The sequence below is a fragment of the Epinephelus lanceolatus genome, chromosome 18 (assembly GCF_041903045.1).
Source record: "Epinephelus lanceolatus isolate andai-2023 chromosome 18, ASM4190304v1, whole genome shotgun sequence".
Taxonomy (NCBI): domain Eukaryota; kingdom Metazoa; phylum Chordata; class Actinopteri; order Perciformes; family Serranidae; genus Epinephelus; species Epinephelus lanceolatus.
The window spans coordinates 10,474,647-10,496,506 of record NC_135751.1 but is presented as its reverse complement, the minus strand read 5'-3'; the positions used below and the strand labels follow the sequence as shown (position 1 = coordinate 10,496,506).

The window sequence follows — 21,860 nt, the reverse complement described above, 5'->3', positions numbered from 1 at the left end:
TGGGAGACTGTCTTTGAAACTGTGTGAACTTTAGGTCATTTTAAGGTACGTCAGACTCATTGCCATTTTTTTCTTTCATAACCTAACATCAGTAACTTAATGTTACTTGTAACTTTACGTTAAGGGTGTGACCTCATTCGTAGGGTGCTAATTTGTAGGATATCATACAAACTGTTGTGTGTGCATTTTCATAGAATAACATACGAACCATTGTATAAGGATACATTGAACTCGCACACACATAACTAAATGCACGATGCCCTCCAGATTTACACCTGGCAGAGGTAATGATGGATCAAATTACTCATTTGCACCAGAAGATTTCATCTGACTTCTGTATGACCCAGTTTAATGGAACTTTTAGCATCTTTGAGATCATGGTTTCAGTTTAACAGTGTGATTAGATTAAAAAATATTTAAAAAATAAATTAATGTGATTAAAAAAAAAAAAAGTTACTTGAAAGGTGCTACTTGTAGCATAGCATGTTTAGCATGTAAACAAATAATTATATATATGAAATGATTAGCAATGTTTACCAGCCAATTCACTGTATTTATTTATGTGCCACAAGGAAAAATTTAGTCTAAAATCCCACAGATTGTGTCACAATTTATATCTCATTCAATTTTAAATTCAATCTCAACAAATTCAGGCAGGGTTTGTACTTTTCTTCATAGTTTTGACAGGTTTAGGCAAAAAACAGCAGCTGAGAAAACAAACTCACTACTAGCTTACTATTTGTACTGATAATATTAGAATAACTTTCAAAATTGCAAAATTACAGTTGCGATAATAACAACAATACATTGATTAAATTATTGATTTCATCATGTTCCTTTTCTTTGTGATTAAACAAGACAATGTAAATGAACCGGTCCAGTATTTATCACACACTGTAAAATCATTTCCAAATGTGCTACAGTTCATCACTTCATTTGTTCTACTCTGAAATCATGAACCTTCTAAATTGGGTCACCTGGATGTATAATCAATGAGTATATTGATATTTCTCCAACAGCCAGTTTGGAAGAGATTTAACATTTAGTGAGTAAAATTTGAGGTCTGCTTAGTCTTGTGAGTAAAAAACAATCCTTGGTTGCACTGGTAAAGATGTGTTAAATGTTTTAGTAATGATTGATAAAACCTCGCTGACATATAAAAAGCCAGCTGTAACAAATCATGCCGTAAAGTATCTTCATTATCTTGCCTGTCAGCAGACGAAGTTTCCTCCTCTGCTGTGTCAGTATGCAGCTCTGTATGTTATAATGGGGAAGGCAGTCTCTCTCTCTCTCTGCGTCTCTCCTTAGTTATAAATCGCCCACCTCCATTTACAACGTCCAGCGATGCAGTGAAACAGAAGCTTTAACTGCTCAGCTAATCTTCCCACTCTGCATCTCTGCCGGCCATTACGGCTCAGAGAGTCCATTCATCACGTCTATATGTGGATATATTATGGATCAAAGCGAGACCAGCTGACACATCTGTAAGGGATGGGAGGGAAAGGAATCCATAACTGCAGGTCAGCTTGGAGCTCAATACATCTTTAGGTCTCTGCAAATCAGAAAAGTTCAGGTGACAGCATTGATTTAGGCTCAGTCAAGCACTGTTTATACGTACATATACTTACAAGGAGCACTGCTCCAGAATAAATAACACATGTAATCGGAACGGCTCTGATCACCTGACCAATGCACTGATGGAAGTTAAGATGGAAGTAGTATAAAGATTGAAAGTCCAAATAAGGAGACAGGTTGGGGTGGTAAACAGGTCAAACTAACATAGCACTTTACCCCAGGAGACTGGTGTATGTGTGTCCTGTGTGAAATCAAGTGAACTTTGAGTTATTTAATGAGTGTATTACTAGTTATTGGGTTATTTAAGGTATGTCGTTGCTGTCTTTTCTTAGACCTAGGTCACAGTGACCTTTGACCATCAAATTTTAATCAGTTCATCGTTGACTCAAAGTAGATGTTAGTGCAAAGTTTGAAGAAATTCTATCCAGGTGTCCCTAAGATATCAGGTTTACATAAAAAAGATGGACAAGGTCACAGTGACCTTGACCTTTGACCACCCAAGTGTAATCAGTTGATCCTTGGGTTCAAATGGACTGCCAAATTTGAGGAAATTCCCTCAAGGCCTTTTTTTTATATCACATTTACGAAGGTGGGATGGATGGAGGGACCGGTGGACAGATGGACTGACACCCCAAAAAACAGCGACAGCTGTCATTGGTGCAGAGGCATAAAAAATCTCAGTAATTTCCTGAAACAGCTGGTCACTGTAGTTTTTATCAAAAAACAGGAGGAATTAGTGCATCTGTTGGGGACTATTTTCAGTGGTGGATTAAGCCACCTTTGGTGCTCTAGTGAGTATTAGTGACAGCAGGACAGTGTGTGTGGCATTGAGTCAAAATAAATCACAGTGTGTTCATGTTAATGAAGGAACATGTCACCCAGTGCAAAAGATCAGGTACATGATTGAATCAAAATATGACGAAAAGTAAACAAAGAAAGCTGCTATTGTTGCTAATACAACAAGCTATTTTTGTAAAATTAAGGCCAATTTTGAAAGCTTAACAGGGCTAATGCAAAGTTAGCATGTAACTATTGGTTGGATTTCAACCTTACTTGTTGCTCTTGGGTCTAAACAAGCTGTGATGTTCATTAGACATCTCAAAAAAACAACAACTGTTGGTTCCATGTGTCATAATTTGAGACATTTCACAGACCAAATAATAAATCATTTAATTCATAGAATAATCAGATGACTGAATCATAATTAGAATTACTTTAAGTTGCAGTATATGACTTGGAGTGATCCTCAGCTGTATCTCTAATGCACTTGATGTGCTGTAGTAAATTAAATTGAATCCAGTGGAAAAAAGACAGGAAACAGGATGTGTAGTACATAGATAAATATATGTAAGTAAATACATTCAAACAGATGTTTTCAGTCGTCACCAGCATGTTTACATCTGTGTACAGAGGATTCATGACCTGCCACAAACCAGCAATTTATAGACAGGCAGCACGGGGATTTGGAACTTGTGTTGGGATTACGTCGGCCCCAAAAACCTCCCCGTTACTTCTGCAACCCGCAGCCAATTTAATCCTGGCTGTTTACAATCTCAACGCCTTACATAACACACAGATTCCAAGGCAGAGCGGCACACTATAAGCATCCAGGAGAAAATGTAGTGACCATAGCAGCGGCAGTAATTGGAAATTCTAACCATCTTACAGTAAATCTGAGTCATACCTGGTTCTAAACGTCACAAAAATCCCAGACATGACTCATCTGTGTTGGTGAATATAAGATTATTTCTCAGGGTATTACTTTGTTTTTGTGAATGCATAAAATCAAAGTGAAAGAACAACCAAGTCTTGAAACACAATTTTCTTTAACACTGTTTGTTCATTTAACCCCAGCTGATGAACACACACCAAACTGTTTGTTGTGACATTTCAAATCAACATTTGCATTTAAATTACTTTATTTCAGCATGTAATTGGGACCCTCTTCACATTTAGGCTTGATTTAGCCCAATTTTAACACACAGGCCTTTTCCACTACAGGAACTGAATGATCTGTAACTTAACATGTCGCTGTGGTCACAGTCTCTGCTTTTGTTTCCACAGCTCTAAACTCACTTTGGGGACAAGAGATTGGAACTAAATTTCAGCACTAATACTCAATTCAAGTTCCAAAAACTTTTTCGGGGAAAGAAATGCAGAAACAAGACAAACATGCCAATTAATATCGCAGAATGTGTTAAAATGCACATATATTAGGATTCGGAAGATTTAACATGCATATTTGGCTGCCTTTTTTTAGATTATTTTTAGGGCTTTTATTGCCATTATTATAGCCCAGCTGGAGGGTGACAAGACAGGGGGTAAAGAGATGAGGGATGACACGCAGCAAAAGGCCAAAGGTTGGAATTGAATCTGCGCAGTTGCGAAAGAGTCAGCTTAAATAGGGCACACGTTCTACCAGGTCAGTTAGAGGCCACCTTATAATTTACATACATTTCCCAGTTATGTAGTCTGGCTATGTTCTGAATTGTAAAATTTTCAGTGGTAAGGTATTTTTCTTCATTCTGGGATGTGATCTTCAATCACAAGTATTTTTGAGTTTTTGTGAGTATCTTTTATATTTTTCTGCCTGAAATGACACAATGTTTGTTCATTTAAATTCAATATTTCTAAATACTGTGCATCTTAGTTCTGCTCATCTTAACCACTGGACTAACTATGTGCAGTGGTGACCAGTGCAGTCTGTGGGAATACTGAATTTGCCAGTTTCATCCCAGACAAACATTTTATCCTTTTATCATTCCTTTTGATAGAGGGTTTGTGAGATCATTAACATACCTTTGCAGATACAACCACCTACTGAGATACTAACAGATAACATACAATACAGAATATATAAGGCTGTGTTGTGGCTACAAATGGGGCAAGGCTGAACCTTGCACCAAAGTCCAATAGGGTCCCACTGCAGAGCTCCAGGCTTGGGCTCACCTCTGGCGCTGGGACCCATCTGTGGGACCCATTGTGGAAAATCACGTGTGTCATCATGTGTGTTAAGGTGGAAAGTTACTTGTATTACTACGTGTGTAAAGGTGGAAAAGCATGTTTGTTACCGTGTGTGTTAAGGTGGAAAGTCGTGTGTTACTACATGTGTAAAGGTGGAAAATTATGTGTTATTGCATGTGTTAAGGGGGAAAATTCCTTGCACTAATTGGGCTTGCTTATCAAACAGTAACGTCACATGCCACTGTATCATATTACGCATTAATAAATAATACGCTGTATCACGTCCATGCCACTCTATAAGTAGGCCCATTTCAAGCTGACTAATCACATTCTGTTTAATGTTTAGGCTTCATATTATTTGTTGTGCTTATCATTAATATGTAAGTGTATTATATGTTGAGATGCCACGGTGTGTTATATGTTTAGAAGACAATCATTGGGACAATCATTGGGATACGACAGCATGGGTTCACGTAGTTTGCTAACGTTAGCAAACTCATAAAGTTAGTGCAGGTTATGTGTTGCTTACTGTTATGTTACCTAACTTAATAAGTTACTGTTATGTTACCTAACTTAATAAGTTAATGTTATATCAAAATATTAGGTTGTATTGTTTACCTTGGTGTTATTAGTAGAGGACGTGTGGCTTATTTAAACTAATGAACACATGCTACCAGATGATTGTCTCTGACAGGCATACACAGGTTCAGACTTCCTTTTCCTCTGGACTGGAATGGGTCAGACAGAGGAGATGGGCCTGAGCCTGGAGCTCTGCAGTTCAATGCTTATCCTAAAGTCTCACAGATTCTATCAGGCTCAGGTTATGGGAAGCTCCAGTTTGCAGGTCATTAAATTCCTGCAGTGGAAAAAAAGCCTTTAGACTGCTTTATCTCTTTTGGCCTGGACACCACTATGTCAAAGCACTCAATCCATTTTCCTTTAGGAAAGTGATTTACTACCTTCTGAACTGGAGGCCAAATTTTGAGCCATTCATAGATTAGCTTTTGAATATTCACTGAAAAAGAATTCATACGTAAGTGTCCCTTCAGCTGTCATCTATAGGTGCCACGCAGAAGCTCAATTTCAGCTTTTTCTTTTTGAAATCTGGAGCGCTCAGTTACTACAAAGATTTATTTCTTAAGTACAGTGTTCATCCCCTTGAGACTCACATACGGCACATTTATGCAGTTAATTTTCAGAGAGGTCAGAGGTGAACGGTTCCCTGCTGCAGGCGGAGGTTCAGCAGCACCCCCAAGGACACTGTGCCGGTAGAACACATTAACTTTCTGAGAGGATTGACCCCCTGACCGCTGGGTGATGGAGCTGTCAGTCATGAGTTTAGCTCAAAAAATATGTATAACCTGCAGCCCTGCCAACAAACAGTGTGTGAAGTGTCAGAACGAGGACACTTTTCATGAAATATGTTTTATGGAAAAGAATGAAGTTTGATACAAAAGTGAAAGCCTGTATAATTTGCTTTGTGCTCTATTAATTTATTTTATGGATGCAGGGTGTCAATATTTGCCCGAAGCCCTTTCAGAACTGTCAAACTGCTGCATGTGAAAGGATTGTTCCTCCACTGCTTCTTGACTACATTTAAATGTACTGAGACAGTATGAATAAAGACAGAGGGTGTCAAATACAAACTTTTTCACACTGCTATCCTAAACGTCTCTTACTTTTTCCCCTGTGTCTTTTAAGAGTGTTCAAAGTCGGATTCTCTCTTAACTGCACAACTTGTCATAAATTGCTCGTTTCAGCCTGATGAATCCCACCTGTTCATGAGCAGGTGCACATTTGTGTGATCATTAACATAATTGATGCTCTCAAACTGTTCCATTTGTGGGAAAGTTTAATTAACAAAAAAATGTCACTGAAGAGTAAAAAGGAGAACTTCACGCCGCAGAGCTTCAGGTCCCACTGTTGGAAGTCAGCAGACAAAAGTAGGACAAATTTAGCAGTGACAGTAGTTGTATTCAAACCATTTCCTCTTTAGTAGGAAGCGCCCATCAACTAAAATGAAAGGTGGGACTGTTGAAGTAAGGAACCTGGACAGCGACCAGCAGAAAGAGCTTTAGGAGGCCGATGGAGTGTGAGAACCTTTCTGACAACTATTGAAGTTGTCATGCCAATTAAATATTTTTTTAAAAAGTTCACGACTTATACCACAGGCCGGGACCCTTATTAAATTTTGCTCGTGGCCAAGAGAAAAATGTAAATGCAGGGATGGGTCTCTTAAATCACTTGTACTTGTCATTTAAAGGTACCCTGTCAAGGTTTTGAACACTAATGGGGTAGTGACACCAATTGTTTTATGCAATCACCACACACAAAATGCAAAGAATAAATGCCAAAAACTGAATATATCACAAATGTGTTTGTTTAGAGGAAGACTCCACAGGGCAACTTTAGAGTGAATCTGTTTGTATGTGATTCTTGTCTGACCCCCAATGTGTTGTAATTGTTACAGTAAGTAGTGTGACTGAAATAGTCCCATAACCACAATGCTGACTTTTTTTTTTTCATTTTTAATGGATTCCAACTGCAATTGTATTGAACTTGTGCTGAAGGAATCATATAACTGTTTTATAGTTATCAAATGGCTAAAAGCAAATATCACACCTTCACTCATAAAGTGCACTATATAGAGAACAGACAGAGCAACAGCTGGTTTGGCTGTTGTCAGGCCATTAAATAGGCATTATCAGTGGTTATAAGCTTCATACATAGATATAGGTCAAAAGGGGCGTGACACAACTACTATGAGGTTTAAAAGGTCATTACCAGGCCATTAAATAGCTGTTTATGTTTACTGTTCGGCGCCAACCTGTCGTGGCAATAATAATTACAACAGGAGCAAAGAAGGAAGTCAAGCAACATAGGATAAAAAGCAAGGAAGTTTGTGGAGGGGCAGGTGGTGGATGGGTCAAACAAACACAATTAAACAGAGATGTTGTTGGCGTACCAGGATATCTTTTTCTAAACCTAACCATGTAGTGAAAATTGAAAGTAAAACCTAACAAAAGTGCAAACACTTCACAATTTCATATATGCAAACAGCAATTCAATGGCCTAATAACAGCCTTTGAACCCAAAGGACCCCAAAGAACCCCATAATAGGTGTCGCATGCCCCTTCTAACCCATATCTATGGGGTTGTTTGTCATTTGATGGACTGATAACATCCAAATCAGATCTTCATGCTTTTAGGAGATAACCAGACTTTGGCTCTTGTTAGGGCTCATCCTGAAACTAAATTGAAAAATGAAAGCCATCACAAAGCTGAGGACTGAAGAAGCACGTTGTCATTCAAACAGTTTTTCATTGCACTCCAGTTTTCACCATCATGAACAACACAGCTGAAAAATGAGCAGACATGTAGTTTTAATAATAACTCTCAACACTAGTTTTCACATTCAGCGTCATAAATGGGGCATGGCCCGGACACAACCGGTTTAAAAGGGCTATGTGTAGTATTTTGTGTTTGTCAGACAGTCTGCTGTCCAATGGCAGATCATGCTTGTTCCTTGTTCCCTGTTTCCCCACCTCTAAATCATTCTGTGTTTGTTCTGAAGAACCAGGGGAAGGATGAGAGACAATAATAGATAAAGACTGTAGACCCACAATAAAATACCTCTAAGCACAGTTCTTCTAATGCCACAAGATGCTGTTTGAAAAAGAAAACTTTGGGCTACCTCCTCACCTCTCAAAGATTTTTAAGAAAAAGTGACACATTCCTGTGGTTTACTACCCATATTTGTATCTCCTTTGTGATTTTAACAAAGTTAAATAATTAATTTCTCAGCAATTAAACAGCAGCCCCCATTAAGTTTCCCTGCATGCAGAACACTTCTTGGCAATTGTTGGTATCTCTCTTATTCAAGATATCCACCAATGCTTTCTTTAAATGTCATCATTCTTTTTAGTTGTAATCTTCACAGTCTAAAATATACCTAAGAAATAAATATAACATATTCCTTCTGTTGTCAGCTCAGTTCAGTACCCTCAGCTGTTTTGCTGTGACAGCATCACTTAGTCTATTATGACTAGTAGCTGATAGTAGCTAATGTTAGCAACTTTTATAGATATTCCTGTGACACTGACATTATAACGGTACTCTAGTTGTGCTACTGTTACGCTACTCTTCAGTATACACCATTATTTCGTAATTGCCATTTTAGGCCATAGGGGCCTATTAATTTATCAAAATTAATACAGATGTTAAATACTACACATAGCACCTTAAATATCCTGGTCAACACCTGCTTTCCACAAAAATTCTTAATCCACGAAGTCAAAGATCTCACAGTCTGTTTTTATATTGATTTTCATTTAACATGTTAATAAATTTCACTGCCTCCATCTCTTCTCGTCAAGTTACTATTCTTCTTCAAACAGAAAACAAGGGCTGCTGTGCTTTTGTGTTCAGTGGCAGAACCTGTGGCCAGTTCAGACCTAAAGTAGCAGTTCGCCCCATTATCCCACATAACCCTCACTTTCCCATTGATGGCTCAGCACTGCTCCTCCCCCAGTGAGTCTGTGTTCTCCCCCAGGTCTATAGAGGCTGACGTAGCTCTCATCTTGCCTCGTCCAGGACCGGGACCTGGCCCTGGTCCTGGACCTGGACCCGGGCCCCCTACGACGAGCCCAGCTCTGGTCCCACCGTGGCCAGGGTAGACCTCAACAGTGCTGGAGATAGACTGGAGGGATCGGTCCCGGAAGTAGTGGAAAGCTTCCTGGTCCAGGTAGTTCTGCTCCTCGCGCAGGCCCTGCTCAAACAGCTTGCGTTTGTGTCTGAACTCGATCACTGTCTTGGTGTAGGAGTTGAGGGTGGTGACGGAGGCAGCCATGCAGCAAGTGAAGGAACCCCAGGCCATGCTGGTTGATACATGAAGGGAAGAAGAAATAGTGAATCTTTCTGCTCATAACAGTAGCTATATTCTAACCATGCTAGTGGTGTGGCTCTGTTGATAGCTGTTGGTTGGTCTATCATGTTGGTCCAAACTGAAATATCTTGGCAACTCCTGGTTAGATTGCCTCCAGCGCCACCACAAGGTTGACATTTGTGGTTTGCCATGAAATTTGGGAAAGATATTCATGTTCCCCTCAGGCTGAACTGTAACACACAAAGTACTGTGTGACTAATGCTCATTTGTAGCGAATTTAGCATGCTAACATGCTAAACACCGGTGAACATATGAAACATCCTGTCTTCTCAATAGTATCCTTGGCCCACCTCTGACAATATAGCCTCACAGATCCAATAGAATGGCTGTAAAGTTAAGCTGCTAACTAATAATCAATACTTAATTATTTTATATAAAAAACAAACAAACCAACAAACAAATCCATAACATTCCAAAGCCCTGCTGGATACTTCTAAGGGCTACAAAGATTTAGCTCTTTTAACTTCAGAAGTTATTTTGAGGGTGGTGCTGCCTGATTTTGATATTTGTTGTGTATGAGTGTATATTCTGGCCCGATGGTGGAGCTAGAGAAAACGTCAGGGGTTACTAAAATCATTAGAAAAAAATCAAGTTCCACAGAAAAATGAAACACAATGCTATCTTTTTTTCAATAAATTGGTTTAATGCCAGTGTTTCCTTTTCAGCGCAAGTTTGTTTTAGTTGCCAAATTTTACTTTCAATGCCAAAATTTACTGTCACTGTCCTGGCTCCATAGCTAGCTGCATTTATAAAAATTAGAAAGAGAAAAATGTTGGATAAGATACACAGCTATATAAGTTATCGTAATTTAACTGGTTTATGATTGGATATTCACATAAACATCCATGGCAATCTGGCCAGTAATTGTTAAGATATTTGGAGTAAGTGTAAGATAAGGATGGATAGAGGACAGAATGACCGACATTGGTGAGATACTCTGAGAGGGAATGATGAGAAGAAAACCACTCAGAGAAACATCTGTGGTGATTCAGCTTATTCTCTGACCTCTTCAGCCTCGGCCTCTGCTCCAGTTAATGTTAGCTAGCACATAACTGATGTGCTGCTAATTGAGAGAGTGTCTCAGCTCTGAAGGGAATAGGTGTGATATTAGCTTGTTAATAGGGAAGCTGACAGTCTCTCAGTGCAGAGTCAAAATTTTGTACACCAAAAACAATGTCAGGCAGGGATCTGTAAACATGCTGAACAAGTAAAACATGCAAAGAGACAAGAACAAAAAGAAGCAAAGTGACAGATGCAATGCATCAGTCTTTATCTCAAAAAGCAGAAATCCAAACTATGATGTATTATGTGATATTACATTATTTAATGTAAGTCCGTTTTTTTTCTCTTCTGTTAATAATTTAAACACTGTTGTCTCTCAGAAGAAGCTCAAAGTGTTCAAACACAATAAACAGAATATATTCACAATAATAAATCACAAGGTACCAACACAACATTTCATAGATGAACATCAGTCAATGACCAAAGACCAAACTATTGTTTCAAAAGTGCACAGACTTCCTTTTCAGAGTTGAACATGATGTAGTTAACTAATTATCCATCTATTATATAATTTCTGTAAATGAGGCTAAGCTTAGTTTCCAGAGAGCTTTAAACAGAACATGTGACATTGACCATCACATCGTCCTCAGAATAGAGCTCATTCACACTTGTTATTCGTCCTTAAGGAGCTTTTTGGCCTCCTGTACTGGTAGATATTCATCATTCCTGCTGAATTTATTCATCTTTAACGATGTTAAATGACTCCCCCGTGGTGTTGAATGAGCAGCCTTCACTTGAATGACTGACAGAGAAAATATCCTTTTAAAAGGCTCTTGTTCCATTTCAATTTCACTCATTCTGTTGTCATGTTTTATTCTTATTTTCTTATCTTAAAATCCTTGTTTCTGACTTTCTATAGTTTTCTGTCTTTTATTGCTTGGGATTTGTATTCTACGCATAATGCTGGTTTTGGTAACCTCTATATAGCCTATAGAGTTACCAGTGGTAGAAAAGTATTATGTACCAATGCCACACTGTGAAAATACACCAGTACAAGTAAAAGTCCTGCATTCAAAACATTTCTTAAGTAAAAGTATCCATCAGCAAAATGTAATATATTTGTTGTGCTGTAAAATGTTCACTGTCAGTGTTTTACTATTATATCTGATGTTTTTGGATTTATATTACTGCTGCATTAATGTGTATGTTGCTTTTCATTGCTGCAGATGTTTAGGCTTGTGCTAATTTTAATTCCTTTATATACTGTTGGATAGTTTCATCTACAGCAATGCATCATATTCTATCAGATCAGCATATATTTGTAGCGTAGCTGTCCTGTGAGAACCATGTATCTCTAAAAAGTCAACTTTTCATGGTGTCAGAAAAACAGCCCTGTTTTCAGCTTTGAGATGATGCATTTTCCAGCTGATCCAAGAGGGTTTTTAAAGAGTTTATTTAGTTTAAAAAGTACAACAATTTTCTCAACACACAAAGGAATGCTTCATCCTTCAGTTTATCGTAAACATTCGACAGCATGTCTGGAGATACATGGTTTTCACTGGACAGCTAGGGGATGGAGAAGTGTAATCTACAGAGTCACTTTGAAATTTGTAGTTCAGATTTGGAGCCAGCGTGAATGAGAAGCCCTGACAGTGCTCAGTGCTCTTCTCTGAGATTCTCCATGCTTGATCCATTAATGAGCAAAGTGAGCTCAGACAGCAGCTGCAGCTCGGCTTTACCTTCGAGCAGAGAGTAGTGGAGGTCAAGGTGCATCTTGTCTGGCTAATTATCCCAGAAACAACAACTGTGTCGCTCCCTGTGTAACTCAACACACTGCGACAGCACATGCCCCCAGCAACATCCTGTAGAGATGATTTATAATTGCATAAACGGAGGGACGATGAGTGTTTGTTCAACTCTCTGTTTATCCGCGTCATGAGTGTGTCAATGGATAATTATGTGTTCTGTCATTTTAAAACAAGTGACGCAGTCTTGATTAATTACTCAGGGGGCCTTTCAACACAACAAGTTTGATTAAAAATAGGGCCATGTTTGTGTGTGTGTGTGTGTGTGTGTGTGTGTGTGTGTGTGCGTGTGTGCAGACTGACCAGAAGGACCAGCCGTAGTCCCAGCTGTGAGGCCTCCAGTCTTCAGGACCCAGACTGACTGTGATCTGGAACACCTGAGTGTACATCATGTGGGCCACCATACCCAGAAGACCTGCAACACACATACACACACACACACACACACACACACACACACAGTAACATTTTCTGCGTTAAACACAATCCCATACAGGCACAAATAAACTATTAAACTATTAATAATTATTATTATATTCTGTGCATAAATGAAGCAGACTCATGTAGCCCCGTTGGATATGCTCAAAGATTTTGGTGGTGCAGTGGTTAGCACTGATGCCTCGCAGAGTTTTCTGGGTTCTATTCAGCCAACCAGCTGGGGCCGTTCTGTGTGGAGTTTGCATGTTCTCTCTGGTTTAGAGGGGGTTTTCTCCGGGTTCTCCAGCCTTCCCCTACAGTACATTTGCTTAATTGGTGACTAAATTGCCCACAAGTGTGAATGTGAGCATGAATGGTCTGTCTCTATGTGTCAACCCAATGAAAGTCTGGCAACCTGTCCAGGGTGTACCCCGCCTCCAGCCCCCCCTCTATCAGGATAAGTGGTGCATAAATTAAATCCCCCCTTTTGCCAGGAAGTGGCTTTGTAAACGTATTTCTGTCCAGGGGAGATGTGTAGGCACTTGTACTGTATAGTGGTTAGCAAACAGCTTGGTCTGCAAATCTCAACTTCTAGAGATTTAATTGCCACAGAACTTGTTTTGAATATTCAAGGTCCCAAGGTGATGGTCCTGACTTTTCCTCTAGCTTCACTGTAAGGTCAAAATTATCCCTTTACTGTGGCAAGGTATCTCAAAAACTAATAACTGAATTCCCATAACTGGTGCTGTAAGGTACAGTAATTTATTTTTCAAAGTGTTACGCACCAAAAGGTGCTCAGCCCACATGGGCTTACACAACAGTACAAACACCAAAAAAACGAGAGCAATAACATATTGAGAGCGAAAGAACAAATGTAATACACCTCCATGCGTGTCAGACAAAGTCAAACAATGTCAAAGCAGGTATAAACACAACCTTGCTCCTTAGACATTACAGCTTCAAAAAATAATTTAGGCACATCTGAGTCACTGCCTTTAACACATCAAACATAAAGCGCCCTCTAAGCTGTTGGTAGGCACAGACACAAATTGAGCTGTGAAATACTTTGTCTGTAAAAAGGTACTGAAGTCAACATTCATCAGACACACAAAATAAATCAGGCCATTGTGCAGACATTTTAAGGAAAAGCTTGCATGTAAGACTGTAATATAATAGACAAAGAACAAAAAGTGCATTTCGTTTTAAACCTCCCCCAGATACCACATGTCAGCTAGGCACTGACAGACCTCTGTGCTCTGGTCAGGTTAAGGGCGACATAGTGCTCTGAATGGTATGCTTAATCAGACTGTATGTTCTCAGTTTTGATTTACACAGAACTTCTTCCTCTCTTCTTCTTAAATCCCACGAGGAAATTTGCTTGGTAAGTCTGTTATTGGGCATATTGATTAATCTTTTCCACAGTCACAACAAGTCCCCCTTGTGCCACACTTCCCATGGTTCCCATCCCATGTCACCACATACTGTACTGCAAGCTTAGAGGCTATTTTATGCACATCCAGGAAACAGTGCATAACTCTATGCTGAACTGCATAACATTTAGTTTGCCTATAATAAACTGGGACCGGTGCACCATAATCTAAAATAGGACAGACACAAGATTTATACAACTGTGAATAGGTTTTATAACCAAGATCCCTGCATAGCTTAACCTTATTAAGGAAAGCTCCCAGTGCCCAACCTGCACAGTCTGATAAGACTTTTATTCCTTCTCTAAAAGTAAGATGCTTATCCAGAGTATGTCCTAAGTATTTGTAATAGCCGGTGTATGAAATAAGTGTTGGGCCACAATGAAATTTAAACTCAGTCTGTAACTCTCCATTCTTCCTGAAATGCATGTTTACTACAACAACAGTACACAATATTCAACAAACTCTGAAGATTATTTTCAGTCTCTGAGAGGAGGACTATATCATCCAAGAAAAAAAAGAGTGGCAACCATAAAGTCACTTGATCTGCCACAAATAGCTGCTTGCCTAATTTCTAGTACTAGATCTTTTATATAGCTGACAAACAGTGTGGGAGAGAGCACCTCCCCCTGTGGTACACCAAATGAGGTTAGGAACCAACCTTGACTGACTTGCACACATGCAACTGGGGTTTGTTAAAGTGCTTTTGAGGTGTTATAAAATGTACCATCTACACTGGATTTTAGTAATTTGAAATGGAAAAAGTATCTGCACACTTGGAGTTTGTGTTTGACACATGGTTTTCTGGCACCTTGGCATATTCTTGTCGTGAGTGTGGTGATTTGCTCCTAGTAATTTGAAATGGAAAAGGTCATGGTTTATATAGTCAAAAGCTTTCAGAAAATGTATGAATAGGAATGCACTGATTTATCAGCCACACGTCGGTAATGGCCAATATTTGCCTTGTTGACTGTCATCGGCCTTTTGGCAAATAATATCCCAAATAATACCCCTTTCACACCAAAATTAGTCAGTGTACGCAGGTTTTTTACACACAGGAAAACCTGCTAAAATAGGCTATAAACTCCTTCCCATTTTTACTGCTGTGTCACATTCGACGTCATGGGCAGGCTGGAAAACAGGTTAGTAAACAGTGGAAAGCAGCATGGAGGCCAGTGAAAATGTTATTGTGGTGACTGCTTTTTATATCTCTTACAATATATTTAGTCTCTCTTTCAAACTCGTAGCAGTGTCATGATAACATTTGTTTTGGTGTTTGGTTTTGTGTTTGGGATGTTCTGTGTTTTTTCTTTTCCCTTTCCCCCTCCCTTTTCTCTCCCTGGCAGTGTGTGTGCAGCTGAGGGTGTGGCTGGCTGGCTCTTCATAATGAGGCACACCTGGTGTTCATTCAGTAATCACTCCTGCAATAAAAGCCTGGTCAAGACTCCACTCCTGTGCCAGATTATCCCGTCTCAGTCGGTAACGTAGTGGCTCCAGTCGTTTGTGAAAAAGTGAATTTTGTGTTTTTTCGTCACTCTTAAGCGTTCTTTGTTTTTTGTGCAGCCGCTGGTGTGCCTCCTGCCATACCTGATTGCAGCTTCCAGTGCTTCAGTGTCTCCATTTCCAGCAACGCCAGCCAGCCCTCCGCTGCCTCCATTTGCTCCTTTTTCTGATTTTTTGAACTTAGTGTTTTTTCAATAAACACTGTGGACTGTTTTTTGCTTCTGTCTCTGCATTTGGGGTCCAAACACAAAACCTAAACATAACAAGCAGACTACATTTGGAATGATATTTGCTCTGATGGAGATGGATAGTATTATGTGGTGGCTCAACAGGGATGAATTAGCATGTTCACCCAGGTGCTGTATTTCCGTCACTGCTGATCGGAGCTACCTGTGACTACTACAGAGTGATTTGAACCCAGTGTGAATGCTGATTGAAACCTTTCCCATTACAAACAAAAGCTAGATGTTTGCAAGTAGTGTTTTTTTGTGAAGTGTGAAAGAGGTTTCAGATGGCATTCACAAATGGCAGTGGCTGATTTTCCATTGTGTCATCAATTTTGCGCAGACTAAAAATCAGCGCTTGAGAAAACATGTTTGGGATGAGCAAAGATCTTCCCTGGGATGCTATTGGGAGGAAAGAATGCACTAAACTCAGATGATGCACCCTATTGTCTCCCTGGTAATGCTACTTTGTGAACAACAAATCTGTGTTGACAACAGGAGGAAAGCTCGTTAACGTTGCTGTAGGCAGCCAGTGACTGGAACTAACTGCTGACTGAGGTTGCGTTTAGTTACATTATGATGTGTTCAAGCTCTATTCAGTAAAAATGAGTATTGGATGAAGGCAAATTCTTAAGTTCTCATGATGAGTTCAAATGTAATCTTCTAAAATGTAGTTTTTGGCAAGAAACTTGAATAAATACAGCTGTTTGAAGGAACAATTTGTTCATGTTTTCACAGCAATATAAAATAAATATTAGAGAGTAAACTGTGATATATATATGTATATATATATACATATATATAAAGTAAATAGGCCTTTGAAGCAGTTATTTTTTAAAATGTTTTTTTTTTCACATGAAAGGTTATTTCTAAAGGTTGTTGCATAAATGTGCATGATTGAATTTGTGCTCATCTAAAGGTAGTGTAATGAAGGGCTGAATGTCATTTATTTCAGTTACCTTTTTTATCTTTGTTTCCTTGGCACAAATTATGGAATAAATAACAACAAAAACAAAAATGAACAACAATAAAAACAACAAAAACATCAGTATCAGTATCAGCTATCCGCCACACAATCACGCAGTCACAATCGGTGCATCTCTATCTATGAAACAACTAAAAGCAAGCCTCCCTTCTTGAATTCTGGCATGAGAGATAAAATGTTTTCAAATAACAATGCAATTGTTCATTAAAAGTACTAGAATAGAGTCTATAAATACAACTGAAAACAACAACACATAACTGTGTGACTTGCTGCAAACACTCACACTCCCTGGAAGATGAATGACCCATAGCGCCACCATCAGGGCAACTCTACACTTTAAACCCCACTAAGCTCAAGGCAGCAGCATCCTCAGTATGTTTCCTTGCTCTTACATAACAACAGTAACCCCCAGCACAAGATAATTTGCCAGGATAATTACCATTAACAAAACAACAGTAAATCACTTCACCTCTAAGTTGCAGCTCAACATATCATCAGTAATAAATCAGAATACGTGTAACTATAATCATTAGTCATTATACAGCACCAATTGATCTAATGTGAGACACCCAATCAATTAGAGATAGGGACACAATCACTCATAAACATACAGTAAATCAAAAAAGCCACTATGTAAATGAGTAAATGAGAGAGAATGACATTATGTGTGTGTGTGTGTGTGTGTGTGTGTGTGTGTCACGTGGATGTGTGTAAAGGGTTAGAGCCACGTGTCTGTGTTTGTAATCAGTGTGTGTGTGTGTGTGTGTGTGTGTGTGTGTGTGTGTGTGCAGCATCCTGCCAAGGTAAATAAAACTCAGCTGCTCCAGATTTACAGTTCACCATAAAAAGAACAACATTTCTCCGCGACCTTGACATTCTGACGACAGACATTTCTAGGAAATGTGTGTGTGTGTGTGTGTGTGTCACATGCCAGCAATTGCACAGGGTCCTTCATCTGCTTTACTGTGTTTGTTACATTTGTCAGCAATATAGCTTTAGTCAGCAATATAGCAGAAACCACCTACCGGTAATAGTAATTGACAATCAGTGGACTTAACAGGCCTTTTTTCCAACAAAAATGTAACATATTTATGAATCCATGAATGTTTAGCTCATATCAGTGAATAGAGTGATGCTTTAAAACACTCTACATATATATATATATATATATATATATATATATATATATTGTATTATATTTGTCATTACTGCTCAAAATATATAAAATATATAATAAATTTCTGAAGTATTTCCAGAAAACATTATGCTGTAAACCCCCTTACATAAAGTTTCTGTTCTAGTAATAGGATGCATTATAAGCTGATTGTATCATTAGAAAATCTAATCAGAACAGTATTTTCCTATTCATTTTTCTGGTGACACTCAGACCCAATGTATATCCCAATGGATGTTTTTGAAAAAATCCTGAGTAAAAGCAGTAAAGTATTGTATAAGTAGTATTATAATATCTCATGTTTACTTTAAACACAGTTTAAACAAATTATGTACTTTAACATTGTAATTAATAGACTAAAACGTGCCTGTACTTCCTCTTTGCCTCGCAGTTGGCCACGCTTATTAAAAAGGAGGACATGGCTCCACTGTAGTCCACTTTAGATGATGTGTAACACTGTGACTGGCTTATAGACGTCCCATTTAATAAGTCTGTGCATTAAGGTGGAGTCAGATCACAGCAATCACAGATCTAGACATCCTAGAAAAGTTCTGTTCATTGGAATGGAGAGAGGATCTGAACCGGTTCATACAGACAACAGTGCCATGACCTATTCTGGTGTACACTGTTTATACCACACTTGCTGTCTCGCTGCTATTGACCATGTCACTGTCACTCAGTTTGTAATTTCTGTTTGTAATTGTTCTGATAGAATGTTTTACTTTCTGTAATTATCTGTACTTATTACTGTCCTTGTGCCACTGCAACAAGTGAGTTTCCCCGCTGGGATTCATTAAAGGATATCTTTATTTCTGTCTGATTCCTAATCAGAGAAACTGGTAACTTTTGTGATTACCTCCTCTATATTACATCACATTGGTTTGAACAAAACCTGGTAGGACTGTGACTGACAACACGACATAATTAGGCTACAGTTGTAATTATTTTGGTTGTAATAATTATTTCTGGTCTGTATTTATTGTTCATTGTTAGAAGTGGAATCCACCATTCTTACCTGCACACAGGGTGTTGACAGGAAACGATGCAGCTGTTATTGTTCGCATTGTGATCTCACTGATATCAGACTCACTCTCCTGCAGCTATATCAGAGCTGGATTAAGCTAATGCTAATGCTAACCCAACATTTTCTGATACTACTGTTTTACATTATAAGCGTCCAGCTAGTGAAACATGGGGAACTTTTATGTCGAAGAAGCATGCTGTTTCCTGTACATTTTATCTGCGGATCTTTTTTAATATTTGCAAGGGAGGAGATGAGAACCTGGGATGATGGGAAACAGATAATTATTGCCTCTCCTCTTCATTTAAACGAGGCAAACCAATAAATGCAGTAAGCCCAATTTGTTTGGCTGCTTTGTGAACAGATTGTCATGTTGTAAACATTATAACTGTATAATGACAGTCACTGAAGCAATGACGAAAAAGGAGCACATATTTGTCCACTTCTGGAAAATAAAATATGTCATAGATGTTTATAGAACTGTATGTAATTTAAGCCTGTCGAAATTAGTTTTTAGATACATGCATGAGGATTCTTTTTAATTGCTTATAATGAGCAAATCTTTCCTTTCAAACATCAAATGCTGTATTGTCGCTTAGAATTCTAGTCCTCATCCTGTTTCGGTAATAAAGGCTGGACCCCCCACGCTGCCATGATATTGATTTTCCAAACGTTGATTAAAATTTTTCTGATGAATGATATTAGCATCTCATGTCATGAAGAACTGTGATTCAGATCAAATCTATCACCTGTGGTGTAACGGGTAAAGTATAGGAATTACGATCAGAGCCTCAAGGGTTAGTGGTGAACCATGCTGTAAAATGCATCAGTGGTCAGTTGAAGACATCCTCAGAGATGCCTGAGGAGGAGGAGAGCAGCGTGCAAACAGAGCCAACTTCTTGCGTAAGAGGTTTAACATGAGTTGGGAGAAAAATCCTACAATCCTACATAGCGAAGGCTTCCAGGGGATAACCTCTGACCCTGGACGGCCTCTCACAAATCTGCCTCAGTCTCCCTCCTTATCCTCAGGGCACTTCTGAATGTCTCCACTGAGAAGGTAAATAGTCCTAAAAGGTTTTGTTTGTCCTGTCAGGCATCCCATCTTACCGGACAGCACGGTAAAGACGGCGGCAAAGGCATTGAGTTTGAGTCCATCGATGACGTTGCTGGAGTGGAAAAGCTCGAGACACATCAGACTGAAGCCGACCACCAGCAGCAGGATGTAGAGCACCTCCGACACCACTGACAACCACAACACACCTGCAAACACATACAACTCTGTTATACACAGATGTTCTTTAGAAATAAGAACATCAAAGCATGAAGCACACCCCTGTCTTGCTTGTACAAGTAGGTTTTTCTATCGCAGATATCTAAAGAGCATTACGACTGAAATAACTGTGAACTTGTATTTTTCTTCACTGTACTATAATACAGTCCTGTACTGCAAGAACAACAGTGCTCCTTTAATTCCATGTCTTCAACGCAGATCTACTGGTGAGGATGATGACTTTAATAACTTTTAAATGTTAATGTTAATGTGTTCTCATCCCTACTTGTCATATTTTACCACTAGGGCAGAAGACCGTTACTATAATAATGCTGGGGACAGCCCTTTTTGTTGTTTCTTGAAGCAGAAGAGGTCTGCGCTTAGGTTTAGACAACAAAACAACTTCATGAAGAAAAGACTGCGGATGTTGCTAAAACAGCAGCTGGCTTTGAGTGTCACAAACGTAGCTGGAAAGGCAGCGGTGTGTTGCTAAAAAACACCTGGCTACAACTGGCACAACTTGACCTTGACATTCTGACGACAGAGATTTCTAGGAAATGTGTGTGTGTGTGTGTGTGTGTGTGTGTGTGTGTGTGTGTGTGTGTCACATGCCAACAAGTGCACAAGGTCGTTCATCTGCTTTACTGTGTTAGTTACATTTGTCAGCGATATAGCTTTAATCTCCACTGTGTATATCCAAACCACATGAGGCTATAGAGAACTGTTTGATGTTATCCCTTTTTGTGGTCATGAGTATATTATACCACATTATATTTGTATGTTTTACTATATTAAATACTATATTATATTTCTCTTATAATAACCCAATTGTGTTCCAAACTCAAAAACAAGTGTAATGGTTAATTTCTACACTAAGTGTACTCATAAATCATAAGTAAAACAATTTTTGATTAGCATACCTTATTATGTGTTATTCTTATGTCCATCCCAATGAACAAACAATCTTAATGCAGAAACCACCAAATAGTAATTGACAATCAATGGTCTTAACAGTCTTATGGTCTTAAAAATGTGACATATTTATTTTTCATGAATGTTTAGCTCATATCAGTGAATAGAGTGAACACTCTGCATATATATATTCTGTAATATATTTGTCATTACTACTCAAAATATCCCCAATTTCAAGCTGGAAAGACAGTGGCATCTTGCTAAAAAAAAACCAAAACACCCAGCCTTGATTGGCACAAACGCTGTGACCGATGTTTGTGTTTGTTTGTCTAGGACACGAGTCTTTTGGATCAAAGTCTAGTGTTTGTTGGACCTATCCCCCACCCTTACCACCTTCCCTAAGTGGACTTTCACACTGTTAAAACAATGTCTGTTGCTCTGAGCATCTAATAATAACACAAATGGGTATACACTGGAGTTGGTGGAAAGCTTGGTGCATCTCACACTACCAAAGCGGCGTATTTTGATGCCCCGGGAGAGGGACAAGGCTGAGATTGAGGTTTCTTTATTGGTTCCAACGTGAGAAATTTGTCTTGGATTTAGAGATTGCTGCATTGGAACAAATCATCACAACAA

General features: G+C 38.9%; 1 protein-coding gene across 2 annotated transcripts in view; it reads right to left on the bottom strand.

Moving 5' to 3' along the window:
• Positions 1-7,823: 7,823 nt before the first annotated feature.
• gsg1l (gsg1-like) overlaps positions 7,824-21,860 on the bottom strand; it is a 55,965-nt gene continuing 41,928 nt past the window's right edge. Inside the window, exons 3-5 of one of the 2 annotated variants that reach the window (XM_033643764.2) lie at positions 20,150-20,302; positions 12,595-12,706; positions 7,824-9,416 (exon numbers count right to left, since the gene is read on the bottom strand). In XM_033643764.2, the coding sequence (XP_033499655.1) occupies positions 9,050-9,416; positions 12,595-12,706; positions 20,150-20,302 (632 nt within the window). In that variant the 3' untranslated portion in view covers positions 7,824-9,049. The remainder of the gene's footprint in view (positions 9,417-12,594; positions 12,707-20,149; positions 20,303-21,860) is intronic. The other variant, XM_078161772.1, reaches the window with a different exon arrangement.